The sequence below is a fragment of the Xiphias gladius genome, chromosome 22 (genome assembly GCF_016859285.1).
Source record: "Xiphias gladius isolate SHS-SW01 ecotype Sanya breed wild chromosome 22, ASM1685928v1, whole genome shotgun sequence".
NCBI lineage: Eukaryota > Metazoa > Chordata > Actinopteri > Istiophoriformes > Xiphiidae > Xiphias > Xiphias gladius.
Window position 1 is genome coordinate 17,324,600 of NC_053421.1, and position 17,402 is coordinate 17,342,001.

Genomic DNA, 17,402 nt, shown 5'->3' on the forward strand with positions numbered 1-17,402 from the left:
CCCCTCCACTCACCATTATTGCTTAGAAAAGCATAATCTGAAAAAAAAAAAAAAACCCCATCTGGGCCTGTAATATCTTGGGTTGGTGTGTCAAACTCAAAGGGAAATAAAAAAAAATAGAGCCATTTCATTTCTTTAATAGGATTCATTTATATTTCAATAAAATGGCTTGTTTGTATTTATATTTACATTATTTTCTGAAAGTGCAATCGCAAACCCATTTCACCATGCAGTGAGGGTGAACGTAGAGAGATTTGCAACAATGCATGAGAGGATTATGGTCAAACCAAGAGCTCTAAAAACTTTTAAAAAAATTATATTGGCAGATGCTGCCTGAGTGAAGGTGTTATTTTGCTGTTTCTGCTCACCTCTCTGGTTGACTGGATCTTTGGCCACATATGCTACGTACTCAGCTGTATCCTGAGGGAGACAGTGGAAGAAAGTTAGGGGAAGAGGAAAAAAAAAATCAATAGGGCAAAAAGTGAAGGGCAAGTTTAGGATAGAAAGGTTGAGAAGAAGAAGACGACGACCAAGAAGCAAAAGATAAAGCAAGACTGCAGTCTTCAAATCATAAAAGAAGTTAAAAACATACACTGAGCTGAAAGAGAGATAACAGGAAGTAGTGAGGTCAGGTTTGGAGAAGGACTGCAAACCAGCAAGGCAGCAATGGAGTAAGTGGTATTCATAGGAACAGACAATAACAGAGGACAGGAAGGAAGGATATGCAGGCTGAAGAAATATGGAAAATGGTCAGTGTGAGATTTGAGATGATAGAGAGAGTGCTGGCTGACTCACTGGGTCTCCTCCAGAGGCGAAGGAGATGGACTGCATGTGATGATTGGCAATAATCTGTGGAGAAAAAGAAAGAGAGAGTGAGAGAGAGAGAGAAAGAAGGAGAGCACATGGGTGACGTGAACTATGTGGGAAGTGAGATGAAAGCATGTGGAGGGAGACACAAATGTGGAATAATTACTGAAAAAAGTGCTTTTTCCTCCATTGAGCGCCATCAACTGCAGCAGGGATAAAAACTTAGCAGGGACAATGGATGGAACACCTTTTTAATAGTCTGCAACAGCTGCCCATGTTGGATCAATGACAGCATCAACACTTGCTAATGCTCTCCATGTGGTTTGCATCTGAGGCTTTATTTGTGAATGGGTGTATATGCACGCCATGTTGCTTTGTATTACGTGTTAATGTGTATGCGCTGCATTACTGTATATCATTTCCCCAAAGAAGTAAACATTGTTCAGTAATTATTAATTCATTAGAGGTCTAGGAGGAAGATCACATCCTGCTATGTGGCGATGCAGGAATGAAGATGATGGTTAGGAGGGATTTGTGCATCATCCAGAGTAAATGAGGCAAATAAAGTGGAGAAGCTCTAAAGTTATCTGGGCATCCCTTGAATGCTGCAAAAGGTCATAACACATAACCACGCTCTGATGACTAAATCACAAAAACAAAACACTGAATTAGGTTTTGATTTGGAAAGATATTTCGTTGATGTTAAAATCAATTTTAAAAAAAAAATTTTTTTTTACATCGTCCAAGCATCCATGAAATCTCAGCTAACATCGTTAATGAAAGTGTGAAACCAGCGGGACAAATTATCATGCATCTTTTAAAACATGTTCTCTGAAATGTGACATCCCCTGTCACATTCCAGGTGCTTTGGAATTGCTACTGAATGAATCTTTCTGCAATTTTTTCTTCCAGCTCAGCGCCCTGGCGGACGAATGAGCATACATCTTTGCACAGGATTATCATCTGTTGATATTCTCTGAAATGATCATAAAACTAACTGTGGGCAGGTAATTCAGTTCTAATTTAGTACACATAATGATGATAAATAATTATAATAAAGTTTAGACACTGAAACAAGCTTTAAAAGTCTAACATTTACAATAAAATCAGGTTCATAAAAATAAAAACATTCAAATTTGCATTTAAATTTTCATTCTAAAGTTGAACTTTAAAATCCTTAAAACCACAGGAAAACCCTCAAGCAGAGAGATCCTCAGGTTTACTCTACTTCAGTAAAATGCACGGGTTAAGTGCACTCAGGATACCAAAAATACCTCCGGCTACAACAGAGCTCTAACAATCAGATGCATCTCTGACTCACAGTGAAGTCTCTGGCTATCAGGGACAAATCTACCAAACACCAACAGAGTTTTTGAGAAAAATACATGCAACAGCAGCTTCAGGAGCTGGCTTCAGTCTAACCTGTTTGCAGTCAGAGGCCAGCAGATTGAGGCTACTGGTCGAGATGGTGAGGCTGATTGTCATGCCAGCAAACTGCAGGTTACTCTTCCCCAGGATGGACGTCAGACAGCGAGAGGAGGGCTGCGAAGGAGAAGGATGCGGTCCATGAGTAAAAAACAAACAACATACACAAATAGAAACCTACAGGGTTTTTTTTTTGTTTTGATTTGTTTTTTTTCACTTCAACAAGGCTTGATAATAGTCCATTGAGTGCTCCCTGCCTGTTCATGAGCCTGTGGGTGTATGTGTGGAAATGCCTGTGTGTGTGGGAGTGGAAGAACAGCTGCAATTGTGTAAGCGATCCTGTCTTGAAGGCCAACTGTGACCAATGGGGAGTAGACAGGACAGTTCACATACTGTATGTTGTGCCAAGAGCATCACGCAGACCACGCCAGCACTATTGTGCCAGCCCGTTTATTCCAATCCTCTTTCTGTTCTCATGGCTTTCACCCATGTCTGCACCGGAATATTTGGAGTGCAGCGTGAGAACAGCAGCATCAAGACAGGATGCACATGCTCAGCCACATTAACCTCAGTCCAGCCAAATCAGAGCGACTGGACTAGTTACATCTATTCTACTTCACATTCTATAACTGCATTTTGTCTGGTATGCTGCACTGCCAGACGTTCCTTGGTCAAACCCTGCTATTGCAGCAGGCAGCTTGATTTAGCCACCTGTTTTATGTACTGTTTGGGTGGATGTTTTTAGTTCTACAGGGTAACTGCGCACATACACACACAGACTGGTGGCTGTGTCTACTAGTCTGTAGTGCTTCTTTGACTTGACACTGGCTCCACAGGAGCTACGACTCCACCTCTCCAGCCACCCTTGTGACAAGAGGAAGGGGAAAGAGAAACCAGAGAGTGATTGGTAATTACCTGCGAGTAGCCCGCTAACCTCAGAAGTGTACAATCAGCCTAAATCAAGATCTGTTTGTGTCCATGTGTTAGTCTGTGACTGAATGGCCAACTGACCACAGAGTGGACAATCAAGCTAAATCTAGCTCTTATCCAGAAAACCCTTCCCACTGCTCCCCACTTAAGCCGTATAAATAAATAATGTAAGCATGTGTGCTAGTGTGCATGGTGTATACCTTTCTCCTGCGCTGGGCTCCTTTGGCTCCGGGTACTGCCTCGCACACCACAGAGATTGCCTCCCTTAAACATTAAAAACATGCAAGAGTTACAATAGCATGTCATTAACCCTCACACCTTCCTGGACTTACAATTATGGAGATTAAATTAGATCTGGCAGTGGTTGATTGAATTTATCGTCCCTGGCAACAATACTTGTCTTTGCAATGGAGACAAACATCACTACGGAAACCAGAGGGAAACCACCAGGATTCCAGGACATTCTAATTTAGGGTCTGAGAGGCGTGCGCACACACACACACACACACACACACACACACACACACACAAGTAGATGCACTCACACACATGCAACACAGAGGTGGAAGCGGAACGGATAGCAAGCAGAGAAAGAAAAACATGACAGATGAGTGGTGTGAGTTAAAGTCTAACCAAACAATTTTACCATCTCACTCCGCATGCACAAACAAGAGCTGAAGTTAGAGAAATGGAAAGTCAGCAACTGATGAACAGTATGTAGCCTCACCTCGTGACCTGAGTTCTGGTGTTGAAGTCCAGCGCTCGCATTGACTGTAGCACCTCCACGCAACCCATGTACTGCCCAGGAAACAGGAAAGCAACACATTAGCATGAGACATTTCCTACATCACAGTCCCATTGGACAGATGGAAGACAATACGGACGACAGAAGAAGAAAGTAGTGGCGTCAGTTTCTAAAAAAATGTGAAAAAATGGTGTATATGCTGTATGCAAAGACTGGAAAAAGAGATGTGTAATTATGTATTTTGGTTAGGGGTTAGTGGGAGTGTGCCAGTCACTTACCCTTACAGTGTAGGAAACACCGGTGGTGGTGACCACATTGTCGGAGTGCAGCCAGCCACGGGTGGGCTTGTTGACAAAGGAGCCATGGCGCGTCCACTCATCACCTCCCAGCTGCCCTCCTTCCACCCGTGCCCTCCTGGACGCCCCTCCCAGCCGGTTCATGTCCTGCAGAGGAGGTCGGGGAGGGGGAGAAGGAGCAGTTAGCGGGGGAACAGGGTGATGAAGCGGAGGGGAGGAGCTAGAGCTGCTCCTGTCGTCCCCAGAGGACTCAACAGCCTGAGGCTGCTGTGTTCTGTTTGAGGCCTTGAGTCCTGGGAGAAGAGTGGCAGAGACACCCAGACGAAGGGATCCCATCCTGGGGAAGAAGGAGCAGAGGGTGGTGGGGCTGTTCTCTGCCGGGCGGGGAGAAGTGGGGGGCAAGATGGGAGTGAGAGATGAGGAGGAGAGAGAAGAAGGTAAACCAGGGGAGGGAGTGAGCGGGCTAGCAGGACTGGAAGGAGGGAACGACGATGGATTGGAGTTTGTTTCATCAGTTGAGCTCAGCGATTCACTCCGAAAGTGGGTGTATTTGGTTTTTGGGACAAGCTCCATAATGAATCTGCAGTGTCAGTTTTTATATCCGCGCAAGTCCACACAGACTCTAGTGATTCAATCAATGTCTCTTTGTCTCAGTATTCAAAGTTTCTCCCTAAAAGGACACACGGCCATCTGTCTGTCTTGCTCAATGTAAGAGCTGCATCCATCTGTCTGGTTGTCTGTCCTCCACTCATTACCAGGCAGCCAAAACCAAACTGCTTTAAAAACGTCTTTATCCACAATGAAAGCAGAATGAGAAAAGGTGCAGAGAAGAAGTGGCGTGTCCCATTTAATGGTAGAATGCAGGTAAAAAAAGTTTGTTTTTAGTGCACCAGCGCAGATCATGTTGTCATCAGTTCACTTTAAATCTGCTTCAATGTTCATTGTGTTCCCAGGGACTGATGAAGACCTGGTCTTAGCTCTGCACAAAGTGTTCATCTTGGTGTTTTTGCCATAATGTAAAAAGATATCTGTGAGTATCTTGTCCCAACTTAATAGCCTCTGAGTGAAGGCCAGTTATCCAGCTGTCGGCAGCACCATGGAGAATCAACACAAGTGATATCTCTCAGCAACCCCTTGCATGTGTGTGTAACTGCATTGAGGGGTGCACACTTGTACGTGATGTGTTTACATGTGTGTGAGGCAGTATAAACCTTCCTTGCCCACAATGCCTCTTAGATTATCTGTGCATGTGTGAAGCAGCTCCCCTTGGCAGCTCTATCCTGCTCGACACAGGCCCATAAAAATCCTATTAGCAGCCAATGACGGGATCGCAAGGGGGCTGCGCGCACACACACGGCAGCAACGCACACATACAATACACAGCTCCAGTAGGTCGATACAACTGCGAGCTCCTGCAGAGCTCAATGAAGCCCAGAACTGCTAAAGAAGAGAGAGGAGGCTTACTGATGTATGGCTAGTCTCCAATTCCTGGTAGCAGCACGCTTTCCTTAACACCTACTTTTCATGTGCATCAGGCTCCTTTTTTATTCTCTCTCTCTCTTTCTCCAAATGGTTTCATGTCCTCTGTGAATGGCCCTTGCTCTCTCCCTCCCTGCGTCTCCTTCCTCTTCTTCTCTCTTCTTCCAGATTACTTCCGGCACAGCCTCCTTCCCTTTCTCTGCACTCTTTCCTTCCTTCTCTCTCTCTCCTCTCTTCTCCTGGAAGTCCTCTCTCTTTCTCCACACAATGTACTCCGCCAACCTCTGTCTCTCCAACGCCTCCGCCCTCTCCCGCGCCACCACTTCCTCTCTCCTCTTCCAGATAATCTCTCGCTCCCCCTTACCCCCTCCCTCGTCTGCTCGCCCGTTCTCCAGGCTGTCCTGTTTAACAGTCCCTCTGTCTAATATATTAATGGTGATCGCTGTCTTTCTGCTTCTCTAACTCTAAGATTAGGGATGGCTAGAGGCTAGGCATGGTCACCTATTCAGACACGGGTAGAAAACAAAGAAAAAAGTTAGTACTTAAGACTGGGCCAGCAGAGTCGGGCCCGTTCCTGACTTAGTTCCTGATATGGCTAAAACAAGTGAGGCTGCCTCGGTTCAAGTGTGTTCCCTAAAACTGGCCACCTTGGTTATGATGTTTGTTGTTTTTTCTGTGGAGCACCATTAGATAGTGGTAGTTTGAGTCTGAGATGTTGTCTGTGTCTGGTACAGTGACACACACTGCAGTAGCACGGTGGTGATGTAACACTGGAGAATGTAGGTCATTGGCTGATGACGAGTACCAGTGGGCTTGTTGTGATGGTAATGAGACCTGATTGGTCAGGTTTGAACCCCCAACCCAGGGTTCCCTGAATGGTGCTGGAGGCTCGTCAGAGCTGAACATGAACTCAGTCACCCGGCTGGAAATGCTCAATTAAAACCACACTCTATTGATATGCTGATCTCTCTATGCACAACTGCTCTTAACCTGTTACTTTTTTACCACCTAGTTCAAATAACAAGCCAAGATTATGGTCAGTTACCTGAGAGAACAGCGTTGACACAGCCCAATATGATATAAACAAGCCAAGTGTTATACTCTGGATCCCTTTCCTTTCTTATCTAAGGCAGGGCTTATCAAGATGGACGTTAGCTCTCAGCGCTACTAAAAACAGAACAGACACCAGGTAACATCTCGTGGTCTGCATAGTCCAACCTAGAAGGCAAACAACATTTTGTTTACATTAACAGTCTCTCGCAACCCAAAGTCCCACAAACAAAACAGTCTGTAGCAGTTTGACCTCAGTAGGAGGTAAGGCTACACCCACAATCCTGTAGCAAGCTGGCTGGCCTACACCTCAGTAATGCTGAGGCACTAGTCATATTCACAATCTGTTGACCTTTACTCACTCAAAGCAGAGCAAGATTTACACAAACCTTGCCTAAAACACTTACACAAAGTTCTAAGTTTGGCACCAATGTTTCAGTGATGCCACGCAAAAAAGGACATTTTTCCACACACCAACATTTCATAAATTAACTGTGTCTGAAGTACGGTGCACCAGCTTGTAGTGGGTGCTGGATGCATGACAAAGGAACAGTCGCCTACAACAGTCTAGCACCACAGAGGGATTGTCTAGCAAATCTAGCTAGTCATCCATCTGGTCTTGGCCGAAAAGCACCATGGAGAATCCAGTCACACGCACGTACTGCCAGAAGGGCTGGGATGATCTCCAGAAAGCTGTAAAGAAGTATGGCTGGAAAAGTCACAAAAGACACCCATTATCTGGACAATCAAAGAGCATGCAGAACAAACAAATTAGTCTGTAACACCCTTAATAAATTAGAAATTACCAGAAATTATTCCACAGAGAGGAATAGCACTTAAAAAAGGCAAAAGATCCAATATAAATGGACTCTTTAATGCTAGACAGGAAATTCCAGGTGTATTCTCATAAGCAGGGGCGCTGAAATGCTCTATGAGCAAAGTTAACCCTCGTCCTGCCTGAGGATGTTTTAGTGCAGAGAACACAGTGTAGGTCAGGTGACAGCAGAGGAGATGACCCTCTACATGAGGAAAAATCCTGAGTCACCTACACACAGACAGTAAAAGGAACAGATTGTCACAGATATAGCAAACCTAATGATCAGTGATTGGTGGCCTGGAGGCCAAGCAGCTGCACAGAGTGATATGTACAAGTGAAACCAGTAAGATAATTTATCCAGACATTCCTGATAATGGCACATCAGCTTGACTGATGAAGATAGTAACTGCCATTGATAAAGGTGAGATCAGGAGAAACAGGACTGAGCTGATTCGCACGAGACGAACACATAGAATGGGGAGGGGGAGACAGGCGACCTGAAACAACCCTGATTCTCAGAGACTCCCGAACTCCGCACAGACAAAGACCGCCTAGTACCGAAAAAAAAAACCAAAATACTGTCCAAGAAAGAAACTCTAAAAACCGCACACAACCAGGGTCTAATCAGGTCTTCTGCTTCTTATCTACTAAATATATATAATTACCTAATGGAACAGCACCAGTTTTAAAATACAAAAAAAAACAACTTTACATCTTGTACTGTCTGCAGCTGCCACCCGTTGCTATGGCAACAGACATTAAAAGAGATGCTTGCGGATGATATATACTGAGAATACCCTACAACAGCAGAAATCTTCAGACAAAGAGATAACTGCTTAGTCAAATCAAACGACAATAATTAGTTGCTGCATCAAAGGCTCCTCATTAGAGCTTTTTTTTTTCTTCATCCAACTGGAGGGAAAACTACAGACTCCTAGAAAGATCAATAGGTTTCAGGAAATGATCAAAGTTTGACCAGCGTCGCGCCAGCCATGAAACCCAATCAATGTTGACATCCCATGGCGGCTGCATGCACTGACTCCAACTAAAGAATGTAAAACTGTATGTCTGATATTATTTCAAAACACAATAATGACCTTTCTAATAACAGTATAAACAACAACTACATTAACCATTTACTTCTATAGGACAACACTTATGTTTAGAAAACTTGCATAAAAACAACCTGATTATTCTTTGCAGCAGCTACCGAAGATAATGATTGTATAACATCCTGCAGAGTAGATACTATGCTCATAGAGATTAGAAAACCAGAAGTCACAAAGAGAGTCTATAATTACACAAATAAAAAAAGTAATTCAATTTGTTCTGTATAAAATGAGTCTAATCTATTTCCATAAAAGTTATTTCTTTTTTTTCATGAATGGCAAAACATAAATAGTTCCTTTTTTGGTTTAAAGAGCATACAGTTGATAATCCATGGTGATTATTCTAAAGCTGGTCTCCATATTCACATCAGAACCACATTAATGTTTAAACAGCCACAGACTGTCAGTCCGGTCATTTGTCCTCTCCTTCCTCTTTCTGGCTCTCTGTCCGTCCACTCCCTGAAAAACGTGCTTCTCCTCTGATCCGCTCTTCCGCTCGACTAATTCACAAAGTCACTGCCGGCAGCTCCTCTCCATCTATCCTCTCTCCTCCGTTTGGCTTCCTCCTCTTCTCTTCCCTCCTCTGTCTCTCTCTCTCTTTCAGCAGATGGTGAAATGGCAGTGCTGCCAGGATGGACAATGGCACTCCTTCATTGTGCTCCTCTTCTCCCCTCACGTCTGTCTCTCATTCCCACTTTCCTTCCACCTCTGTCTGTTAGAGGGACGAGCATGCTGTCTGTCCTCCCCTCCTCCCCGTCTGGGTGGGTGATGCTGCCTCCCATTTTCTCTCTTAATGTGTCTCTCTCTCACTCTCTCTCTCTCTCTCTCTCTTTCACACACACACACACGCACACGCACACTTGCGGCTGCTGACTCTGCCCTCCCCACCTCTTTTTCTCCCATCCTACCTCCTTCCTGTTTCCTCCCCTTCCCCCCACCTCCTCTCTGCAGCCTCATTCACTTCGCAGTGTACATGTGCATGCACAGCAAGATGCTGCGCTCCTGCACATTAATGCACACACTACGGGGAGATGGAGATGTGGAAGTGTGTGTGTGGGGGGGGGGGGGGGGGGGTAGACAGTATGTCTGTATGTGTGTAGGGAGGAAGGGTTGTTCCTGTTGGCTATTCAAGGCTCCTCCCTTATTCATGTTTGGTAACCTGAGAAACAGAGTGAAAGGGGGAGAGAAGATAGAGATAGAGAGGGAGGATGGAGACAGACAGGGGACACGGGTTCACCCTCCCCCTGTGTGCTGTACAGAGTGGGACATGAGGTCACTCTATACAACTCTGATGATAGTGGACAAATTAGAAAAAGAAAGAAAAAAGACTGGCATTCACATAATAAATATTCCCTATGTTACAGCATGACTAAGGGCAGGTTAATGCCAGGAAAACACAATACCAACTGAGTGATTCTGTAGAAGCAGACAGAAAGTGGAGATTCCAGAGATTGGTCAAGACATTCAAGCGTATCTGATGAGAATGCAATGTTGCGGAAAGCACAGGAAACCACCCATAGAGAGCCACAGGAACACAGTGGAGTGCATAGCAAGGAGTCCTCAAATGACACCCCAAACATAAGAGTCCCTGCAGTACTATGTATGACCACTGAACCAACATCACGTAGTCGAGAAGTCCAGGCATGTGAAGGATCAAAATCAGAGAACTGCTGAGAACTAGAATATCATTCACGATAATATCTGTCACCATACACAACACAGTGATGTGAACTTTATGATCGTGATCGGTGAAGAGAGAGAGCGCCCTCCACCCAGAGCCTGCACCACGCCTGTAACCAGTAAAACACATGACACAATGTGGCAACATAGAGTTGACAGAAAGATATTCTTGTTTTCTTTAAGATTTTTATGTAAATTTAGTCGGTGAATAATTTATATTATAAAAACTAGGGATCACACTCAGTTGCCAGTTTATTAGGCACACCTTACTAAAACTAATGCAGTGTAATATTACAGGCCTGCAAATAATTCTACCTTCTAGGATATCACTTTCAGTTTTTTAACATTACTCAATACAATTTAAAAAGGACCACAAACTACAACTTCCAAAACGTTTCAAAAAAAATAAAAACAAAAAGAATACATCATTATAAACATCAAGAAGATAGGATTTATTGCAGGACTGTTGTTTCAGACAGCATTAGTTTTAGCTGGGTGGACGTAATAAACCAATAACTCACTCAATCCAAATACGTTTACATACACAGGGCTGCACAATTACTCATGCATGATCACCCGCTGTGACTTACGTTTCCAGTTTCATACGATTGCAGAATATTGGAATATTTCTTTTAGACTGCTGCAGGGGAAAACTTTTAAATGATAAAGGATACCAAATGTGCAGTAAAAATAGTTTCTTTTCTCAAATCACTCATAGGGGTGCAAGAATATACATAACGTATCATACTGTATTGCTCATTATAAAACTTAAAAATCTGTTGAATAAATGTCATGTTTTCTGCTTTGTATGCAGCTTTGAAGCCCATCTAAATGGGTCAGGAAAGACCACTTTTTCAAAGTTTCAAACATTGTATTTTAATAAAGCTTATAGAAGAGTTATAGAATTACAGTATAATAATGAATTGGAAATCAAAATTTGAAAATGAATCAAACTGTGAATTTATTTAATTATTACACCCATAAAGCCCGCAATTGTGTTCATAAAATCCAGACAACTAATTTAGAGCATTTTTTTGTGCAACCATGCAGCCCCAGATTTACAGTTCATTAAATGCAAGACCAAATTTTAAGCCTCCTGAAGAGTAATAGCCCAAATGATTATTTCTACTCTTTAAACCTCTCATCAATGTCTAAATACCATTATCACATTGACGTTACATTGTCGTAAGAAGAAGCAACCCCTTTGCCATTGTGTCACGTTGTGTTTTTGATTAGCTCGTTGTATCATTTGGATCTCTTACCATATATTCCATCGGCCAACACAGGCTGCTGTGAATCTGTAACCCTAAAAACACCAAAGTGCACATCAGCACACGATACACACACAAAAGACACACAAAACTCAAGGAGCCAATCACAGCTTGCTCCTTGCAGCTATTTGACTCCCAGCATGCTTTGCTCCCAGGATCAACTGTGGAGAGGGTCATGGGACCTCCTCGATATAAACAGCCCAGTTGATCAAGCACAGAAACACAACATGGACATAAAACAGAGATAGAGAGAGACTGGTTGGAGGAAAGTAACGGAAAGTGAGAGAAAGAAAGAACAAGAGTGATACGAGAAAGGCAATAATCCAGTGTGCATGTTGAAACACACTCTGTGGAATGAAAAGAATTAACTGAACGGGTCGCATGTGTAGGATGTTTGTGTCTTGGCTTGCCCAGCACGAATTAGCAATTGTGCTTTTGTTTCTGTGTATGCAGTAGATGGAATAATTCCCTGTGGAAGCTCCAGCTAGTCAGTATTTATTAGATGAAACAGTCAGAGACGGGCCAAGACAGAGCTCTGGATCTAATGCACACGCTGCAGGGCCACATGTGGTGTCTGCTCTTATACTATATGTCTGCGTGTGTCTCTGTTTGTTTCTCTGTGTGTGTGTGTGTGTGTGTGTGTGTGTGTGTGTGTGTGTGTGTAATATGATTTTAGCCACCTTACTCACCCCCTTTACGTACACTAAACCAAAAAATGAGCGTAGATGAGTCAACGGGCCTAGTGACTGACCTTTTCCTTACTGGACTATTGCTAGCCTGAGATTCTGTCTAACATCAGTTCACATTATTGAGACAAGAAAGGCAATGATGAAGACGATGACTGCAGAGGGAACAGCGGGACGGAACGTAAATCACAAGGGAAATCCTCTCTGATTGGAAGAGACATGCAAACACACACATACTCGCAGACAGTAAAATGACCATAAAATTTGAAAAAAATTAGGGGTGGGGATGAACATTAGATTTACCAGGCATTTAGCAGAAGGCCTTTTTGCTGGTTTCATAGCTCACCACACACACAGCAAACATGTGAGCTGGCTATTTTGGGTCTTGCCAAGCCCCCTCCACCACCCCCTCTAACCACACTCCTACATCACTATCTCCTTCCATCATTCCCTTCCTGCTGCCACCCACTGCCTCTGTCCAGATACAACTTTCTCCTTGCTGTAACAGTTTATTTGTCATTGACAGTGTTACTTCTTCACCTTACTTGTCGAGTAATGTATGCTATGAGTACCAACTCAAATGTGTCCATAGCATCGAGTATCAAAACTGTCCAATCTAAAAAGTTGGTTTCCCTTAACAGAGAAGTTTGGAGGACCTCTGAGCTGCAAAAAGAGGTGACGTCTGATAATGCAATCTCAGTTTTCTGCACAAGGACAGATTTACCATGATAAAGACATAGAGACATTTCTCAGCTTTGACTACATGACACAGTAGATTCATATGAATATACTGTATATGTCTAAGCCAAAGTAACAATCAGGGCCAGCTGATACAAAATCCAAATATACAAGTCATTGACAGTCATTACAGTTTGTCTTAAGTTCATTTTTTGTAAATTACACCCAAACTACACTCACTTTTCATTTTTGACATCACTCAGGACTTAAATCAAATTGTGGTTCACATAGAGCACTGAACACTGAGCCCTGTTGCACTCGACCCAAGCAGCACAGGAGGAAACACAGCCGAGACTCGGTCCCTTTGTGTAGAGGAAGAGACGGACGACCACAAGCTATGACCTCGAAAACAAACTCCGACACACACAAACACACACACACACACACACACACATGCACACCAGAAACAGACACACAGACAAACATAGCCCTACACCGGCAGAAAGACAGATCTAGTACACACATCAGACACAAAGACACAGACAAACACATCCTCACATGGACAGACACCCACACAAAAGTGCATTATTTTCTGTCAACAGTCTCGACATGTTCACAGCAGCTTAGTAACTCACCACTGTGTTTTATCGATACAAAAGTTTCAAGAATCGCAAGCCTTACTCAAGGCTAATATCAGCACTAACATTCACTGCTTGGAAACACCAAGGCTTATTTCTGAAGTGGCTGTGTGTACGTCTGGGGGTGAGTGAGTGGCTATGTGCACAAGCACACACACCTGTCAAAGTGAAGCTGTAACAGTCACAAGTGTCACGCTATGCCGTCAATCAGGACTAAAGCTTTCACTGGGGACTGATATGGTTTGAGCGGAAGTGGACAGAACCAATTTTAATCAAGTGGATTTTGGATTGTGCCAATGCTGTGATAGAGTGGCCGAGATGCTCCGCTTTGACTGACAGATTGTATCTCGGGCTGTCCTTCCATTTGTGTTGTTTTTTTCCCCAGTGTATGTGTGTATGTGCGTGTAGGTGCACGTGTCCTATTTGTCTGGCTCTTGACGTGTCTGAATCTACTATTTCCCAGATCAGTTGTTGATCGGGCCTTCTCTTCCCCTCCATTTCATTAGCACAGATAACTTCCACCATATACGATCATGTCAGGGGCTGCTGGTCTGAGCGGTGTGGCTGACCCTGATAAGAAGCACTGAGCCCACTGCTTTCAGTCGCCTCAATCATCCCACATACCTTTAAGTCTGTTTCCATAATAGTCTGTCTGTCCTTCACTCGTTCATGGTGAACTTTAACTCTTGTCACAGTGACCCTGTTTCAACACATCTGAGGTGTATTTTGCTGATCGGTCTCCATGGATACCAAAAAAATAGCACGTTCACTGTGCGATTGCACTGACAGGCTCTATAGTTTATCTCACAGATGATTTTCTATAACCTGAAGAGATTTAGCTTGACCCCGGACACTACCAGGAGCCCTTTTTCTGTATAGACCTTGGTAATAAAAACTCAGTTTAGGGCTGCAACTAATGATTATTATCTTTGCAAATATTTTTTTTCGTAATTTATCATTATGTCAACATAATGATTCTCAAAGATAACAAATTGAATCACTTGTTTAGTCTGACCAACAGTCCCAAATACACACATATTGTGCTAAAACAGAGAAAAGGAGAAAATCTTCACATTGGAGAAGACGGCAACCGGGCAAATGTTTGACATTTTTGCACGAAAGTGTCTCAAACAGTGATTTTCAAAACAGCTGTTCCTCATCGGGTAAATGACTGAAAGGCATTTTAGATACGTATTCATTTGCTGAAACCCATTCGACCGATTTGCCGAAAGAGCCCTAATCTTGGGGCCACTCAGTTGACTCATCTTCACGGGCTACTTTAAACTAACTACAGCGCTTGAAATGACTGCAGTTCTGCAATGTTGCTCAACTGGCAGCTATTTATACGCCGGGCTCCAAAAAAAAAAACCAAACACTAAACAAAAAAGCGTCTGACAGCGCAAGAGCGAACACAAGTTAAACATTTGTCTAAAGTGTCCACAGCCCAGTCTGATCATGAGCAACAGTAACCCGATACGCTACGCTACAGTGTGCCGTCTTAATTTAACACAGACACACGACTGTACACGGGCAGAACAATGCTTCCCTGGGGGAACCACAAAGATAGTAAGTGAAGTGTTTCTCCAAACTTTTTGACCCGTCCAGCAGCCGCGGTACATTGAGGCACAGCAGCGAACAGTCCAGACCGTGCCCCGTAAAAGTATGGTCAACTTTAACGAGCAACTTACCAGCTCTCTTCCTCCCTTTCTCTCGAGTTGTCCTTCCTGCCCACCAAGCAGTTGCTGCACAAACTTCAGCTTGATTTCATCTAACAGGACAAAGGGTCGATGTTTTTTTTTTTTTAAATCCGCCTTACACTTTTGATTAACTTCATACGATTTGAGCCTAAACTTCTCCTTTCCTCTCCCTTTCCTTCCCTTCCTCCTCCCCCTGCCTCCCCCCTCCGCGATCACGACAGAAGCCACTTCCGTGAACAACTGGCAACGTCATCTGGCCGCGGATCCTATGTGTGTGTGTGTGTGTGTGTGTGTGTGCGCGTGTGTGTGTGTGTGCGCGTTAGGGGTTTGGCCCTGTTTGCACCTGGCCCATTCAGTGCAGATTGCGCAAAAGTAAATATCCCGAATCGCAAGCATAACCCAATTTACGACACAGCATACCTTAAGTAAATACAATATGCAGTAAATACAGTTTCGTTTTCGTCCTTAAGCAACACAAGACTACAATTCCTTGTATTTTTCCATGAGGAAAATCCCTTCTGTTTCATCACCACCTCAATATCTACGTCATTATAATTGTTTTTTAAAGAAATCTCCTGTAGTATTCCATAAATAATGTTATAGGATGTATGTGCTACATATTCATTTATTATGATGTTACGCGTTATTTATATTTTTCAATATGGGGCCAATTGTAAAGCATACAGCAGGATATATATTCATAGTCCTTCCCTGTAAATTCAATGTTTCAGACCATATGGCTCGCGTGTCACTAGTCCCCTTAGTCCTCTCACTGCCATCACCACAGTTTCGATGGACATCATTGTCTAATAACGTTGATTTTCTCGTAAGCTCCATACATATTCTAAAGTGACTAAGAGCAGTTTGAATGTGGAAAGGGGACAAACCTCTCTCTGCAGGCCACAGCCGAAAAATGTACCAAAACAAACATGCCCTTTAGCAAGACACTTGACTTAACCCCAGCAACTCCAGTGGAACTGCTTGTATTTACATATGCATAATAATCCTTTTTCCACAGAAGACATTTTGACATGCCACGGTACGATAATGAAATAGATGAAGGCTTAACCCCTTTTATCTGCTCTGGTTTTGGGGGTCCTGGTTTTCCTGGTTTTGTTCATGCTGGCTCACTGACACACTGTCATGGCTTACTATTTAGAGATCTTTATTTTCCCTCGAGGGGAAATTTGATTTACAGTAGAGGGCAAAAAAACACACAAACACAGCATACAAGAGGAAATCGTACACTGATCGCAACCTTTACAGCAAACAATCAAAACACTGGGACACTTGAGTAGCACGGATGTCATCGTTAATGTAGTTAGTGACACTTGTGCTTTAGCTTTTCAAAATACAGTATTCATGAAACAGATTTATCTCTACATTATGGAAGCCCATCTCTGCCAGGAAAAGAATTGATGAAAAGATATAGGAATGACAAAAATAAAAATACTGTAAGTCAAAATTATAAGATCCTTAGTTAAAATTCTGACTTTAAAAGTCAAAATTATTAAAATATAATATATATATATATTGACATTATCTCATGATCAATTATCTCATATTTTTGTCTTTCCTAAATTTTTATTTATTTATTTATTTTTCATTTCCTGGCAGGAAAAGGTTTCCATATACTTTTTGCAAACCTATCTGCAATACTTCTTATGATAATGTTACACATCATGGAAATATTATATTAACTCTTGAATATTTTGGCAGCTAAATATTGGTTGATTGCTTGAATGGACTGTTAGGTTTTCTCTGGGTGAGTGGACAGTAACGCCCAAGGGGTTTCTTGGCATGATAATACTACCCTCAGAACTTCCAACTAATTACTTTTTAAATTCTGTACATATAGTGTTGTATCTTAAACCACAAATGTATTCTGAAAATGTATTCTCAAACCACTAAAATACTGTGGATAATAAGCAATGTACCTTTTTTTTTTTTCTAGGGTTCAATTGAATCTATTTTCACAGCAGCACCAGAATCGCGGTTGTAGACATGCCGACATGCGCCACCAACAGGCCGGCGGAGTAACATCGACAGACGGGTCAGACTGTTTAAAGTCCGAGAAGTACTGGTGCATCTTGG

General features: G+C 42.9%; 1 protein-coding gene across 3 annotated transcripts in view; it reads right to left on the reverse strand.

Annotated features, from left to right (window-relative positions):
- shc1 (SHC (Src homology 2 domain containing) transforming protein 1) overlaps positions 1–15,535 on the reverse strand; it is a 22,582-nt gene extending 7,047 nt beyond the window's left edge. Inside the window, exons 1-8 of one of the 3 annotated variants that reach the window (XM_040117138.1) lie at positions 15,300–15,535; positions 11,601–11,644; positions 4,186–4,350; positions 3,890–3,960; positions 3,363–3,426; positions 2,230–2,349; positions 796–849; positions 369–420 (exon numbers count right to left, since the gene is read on the reverse strand). In XM_040117138.1, coding sequence (XP_039973072.1) covers positions 369–420; positions 796–849; positions 2,230–2,349; positions 3,363–3,426; positions 3,890–3,960; positions 4,186–4,350; positions 11,601–11,612 — 538 coding nt within the window. In that variant the 5' untranslated portion in view covers positions 11,613–11,644; positions 15,300–15,535. Of the gene's footprint in view, positions 1–368; positions 421–795; positions 850–2,229; positions 2,350–3,362; positions 3,427–3,889; positions 3,961–4,185; positions 6,013–11,600; positions 11,645–15,299 lie in introns of those variants that run through there. The other 2 variants (XM_040117139.1, XM_040117136.1) reach the window with 2 other exon arrangements.
- Between the last annotated feature and the right edge of the window lie 1,867 nt (positions 15,536–17,402).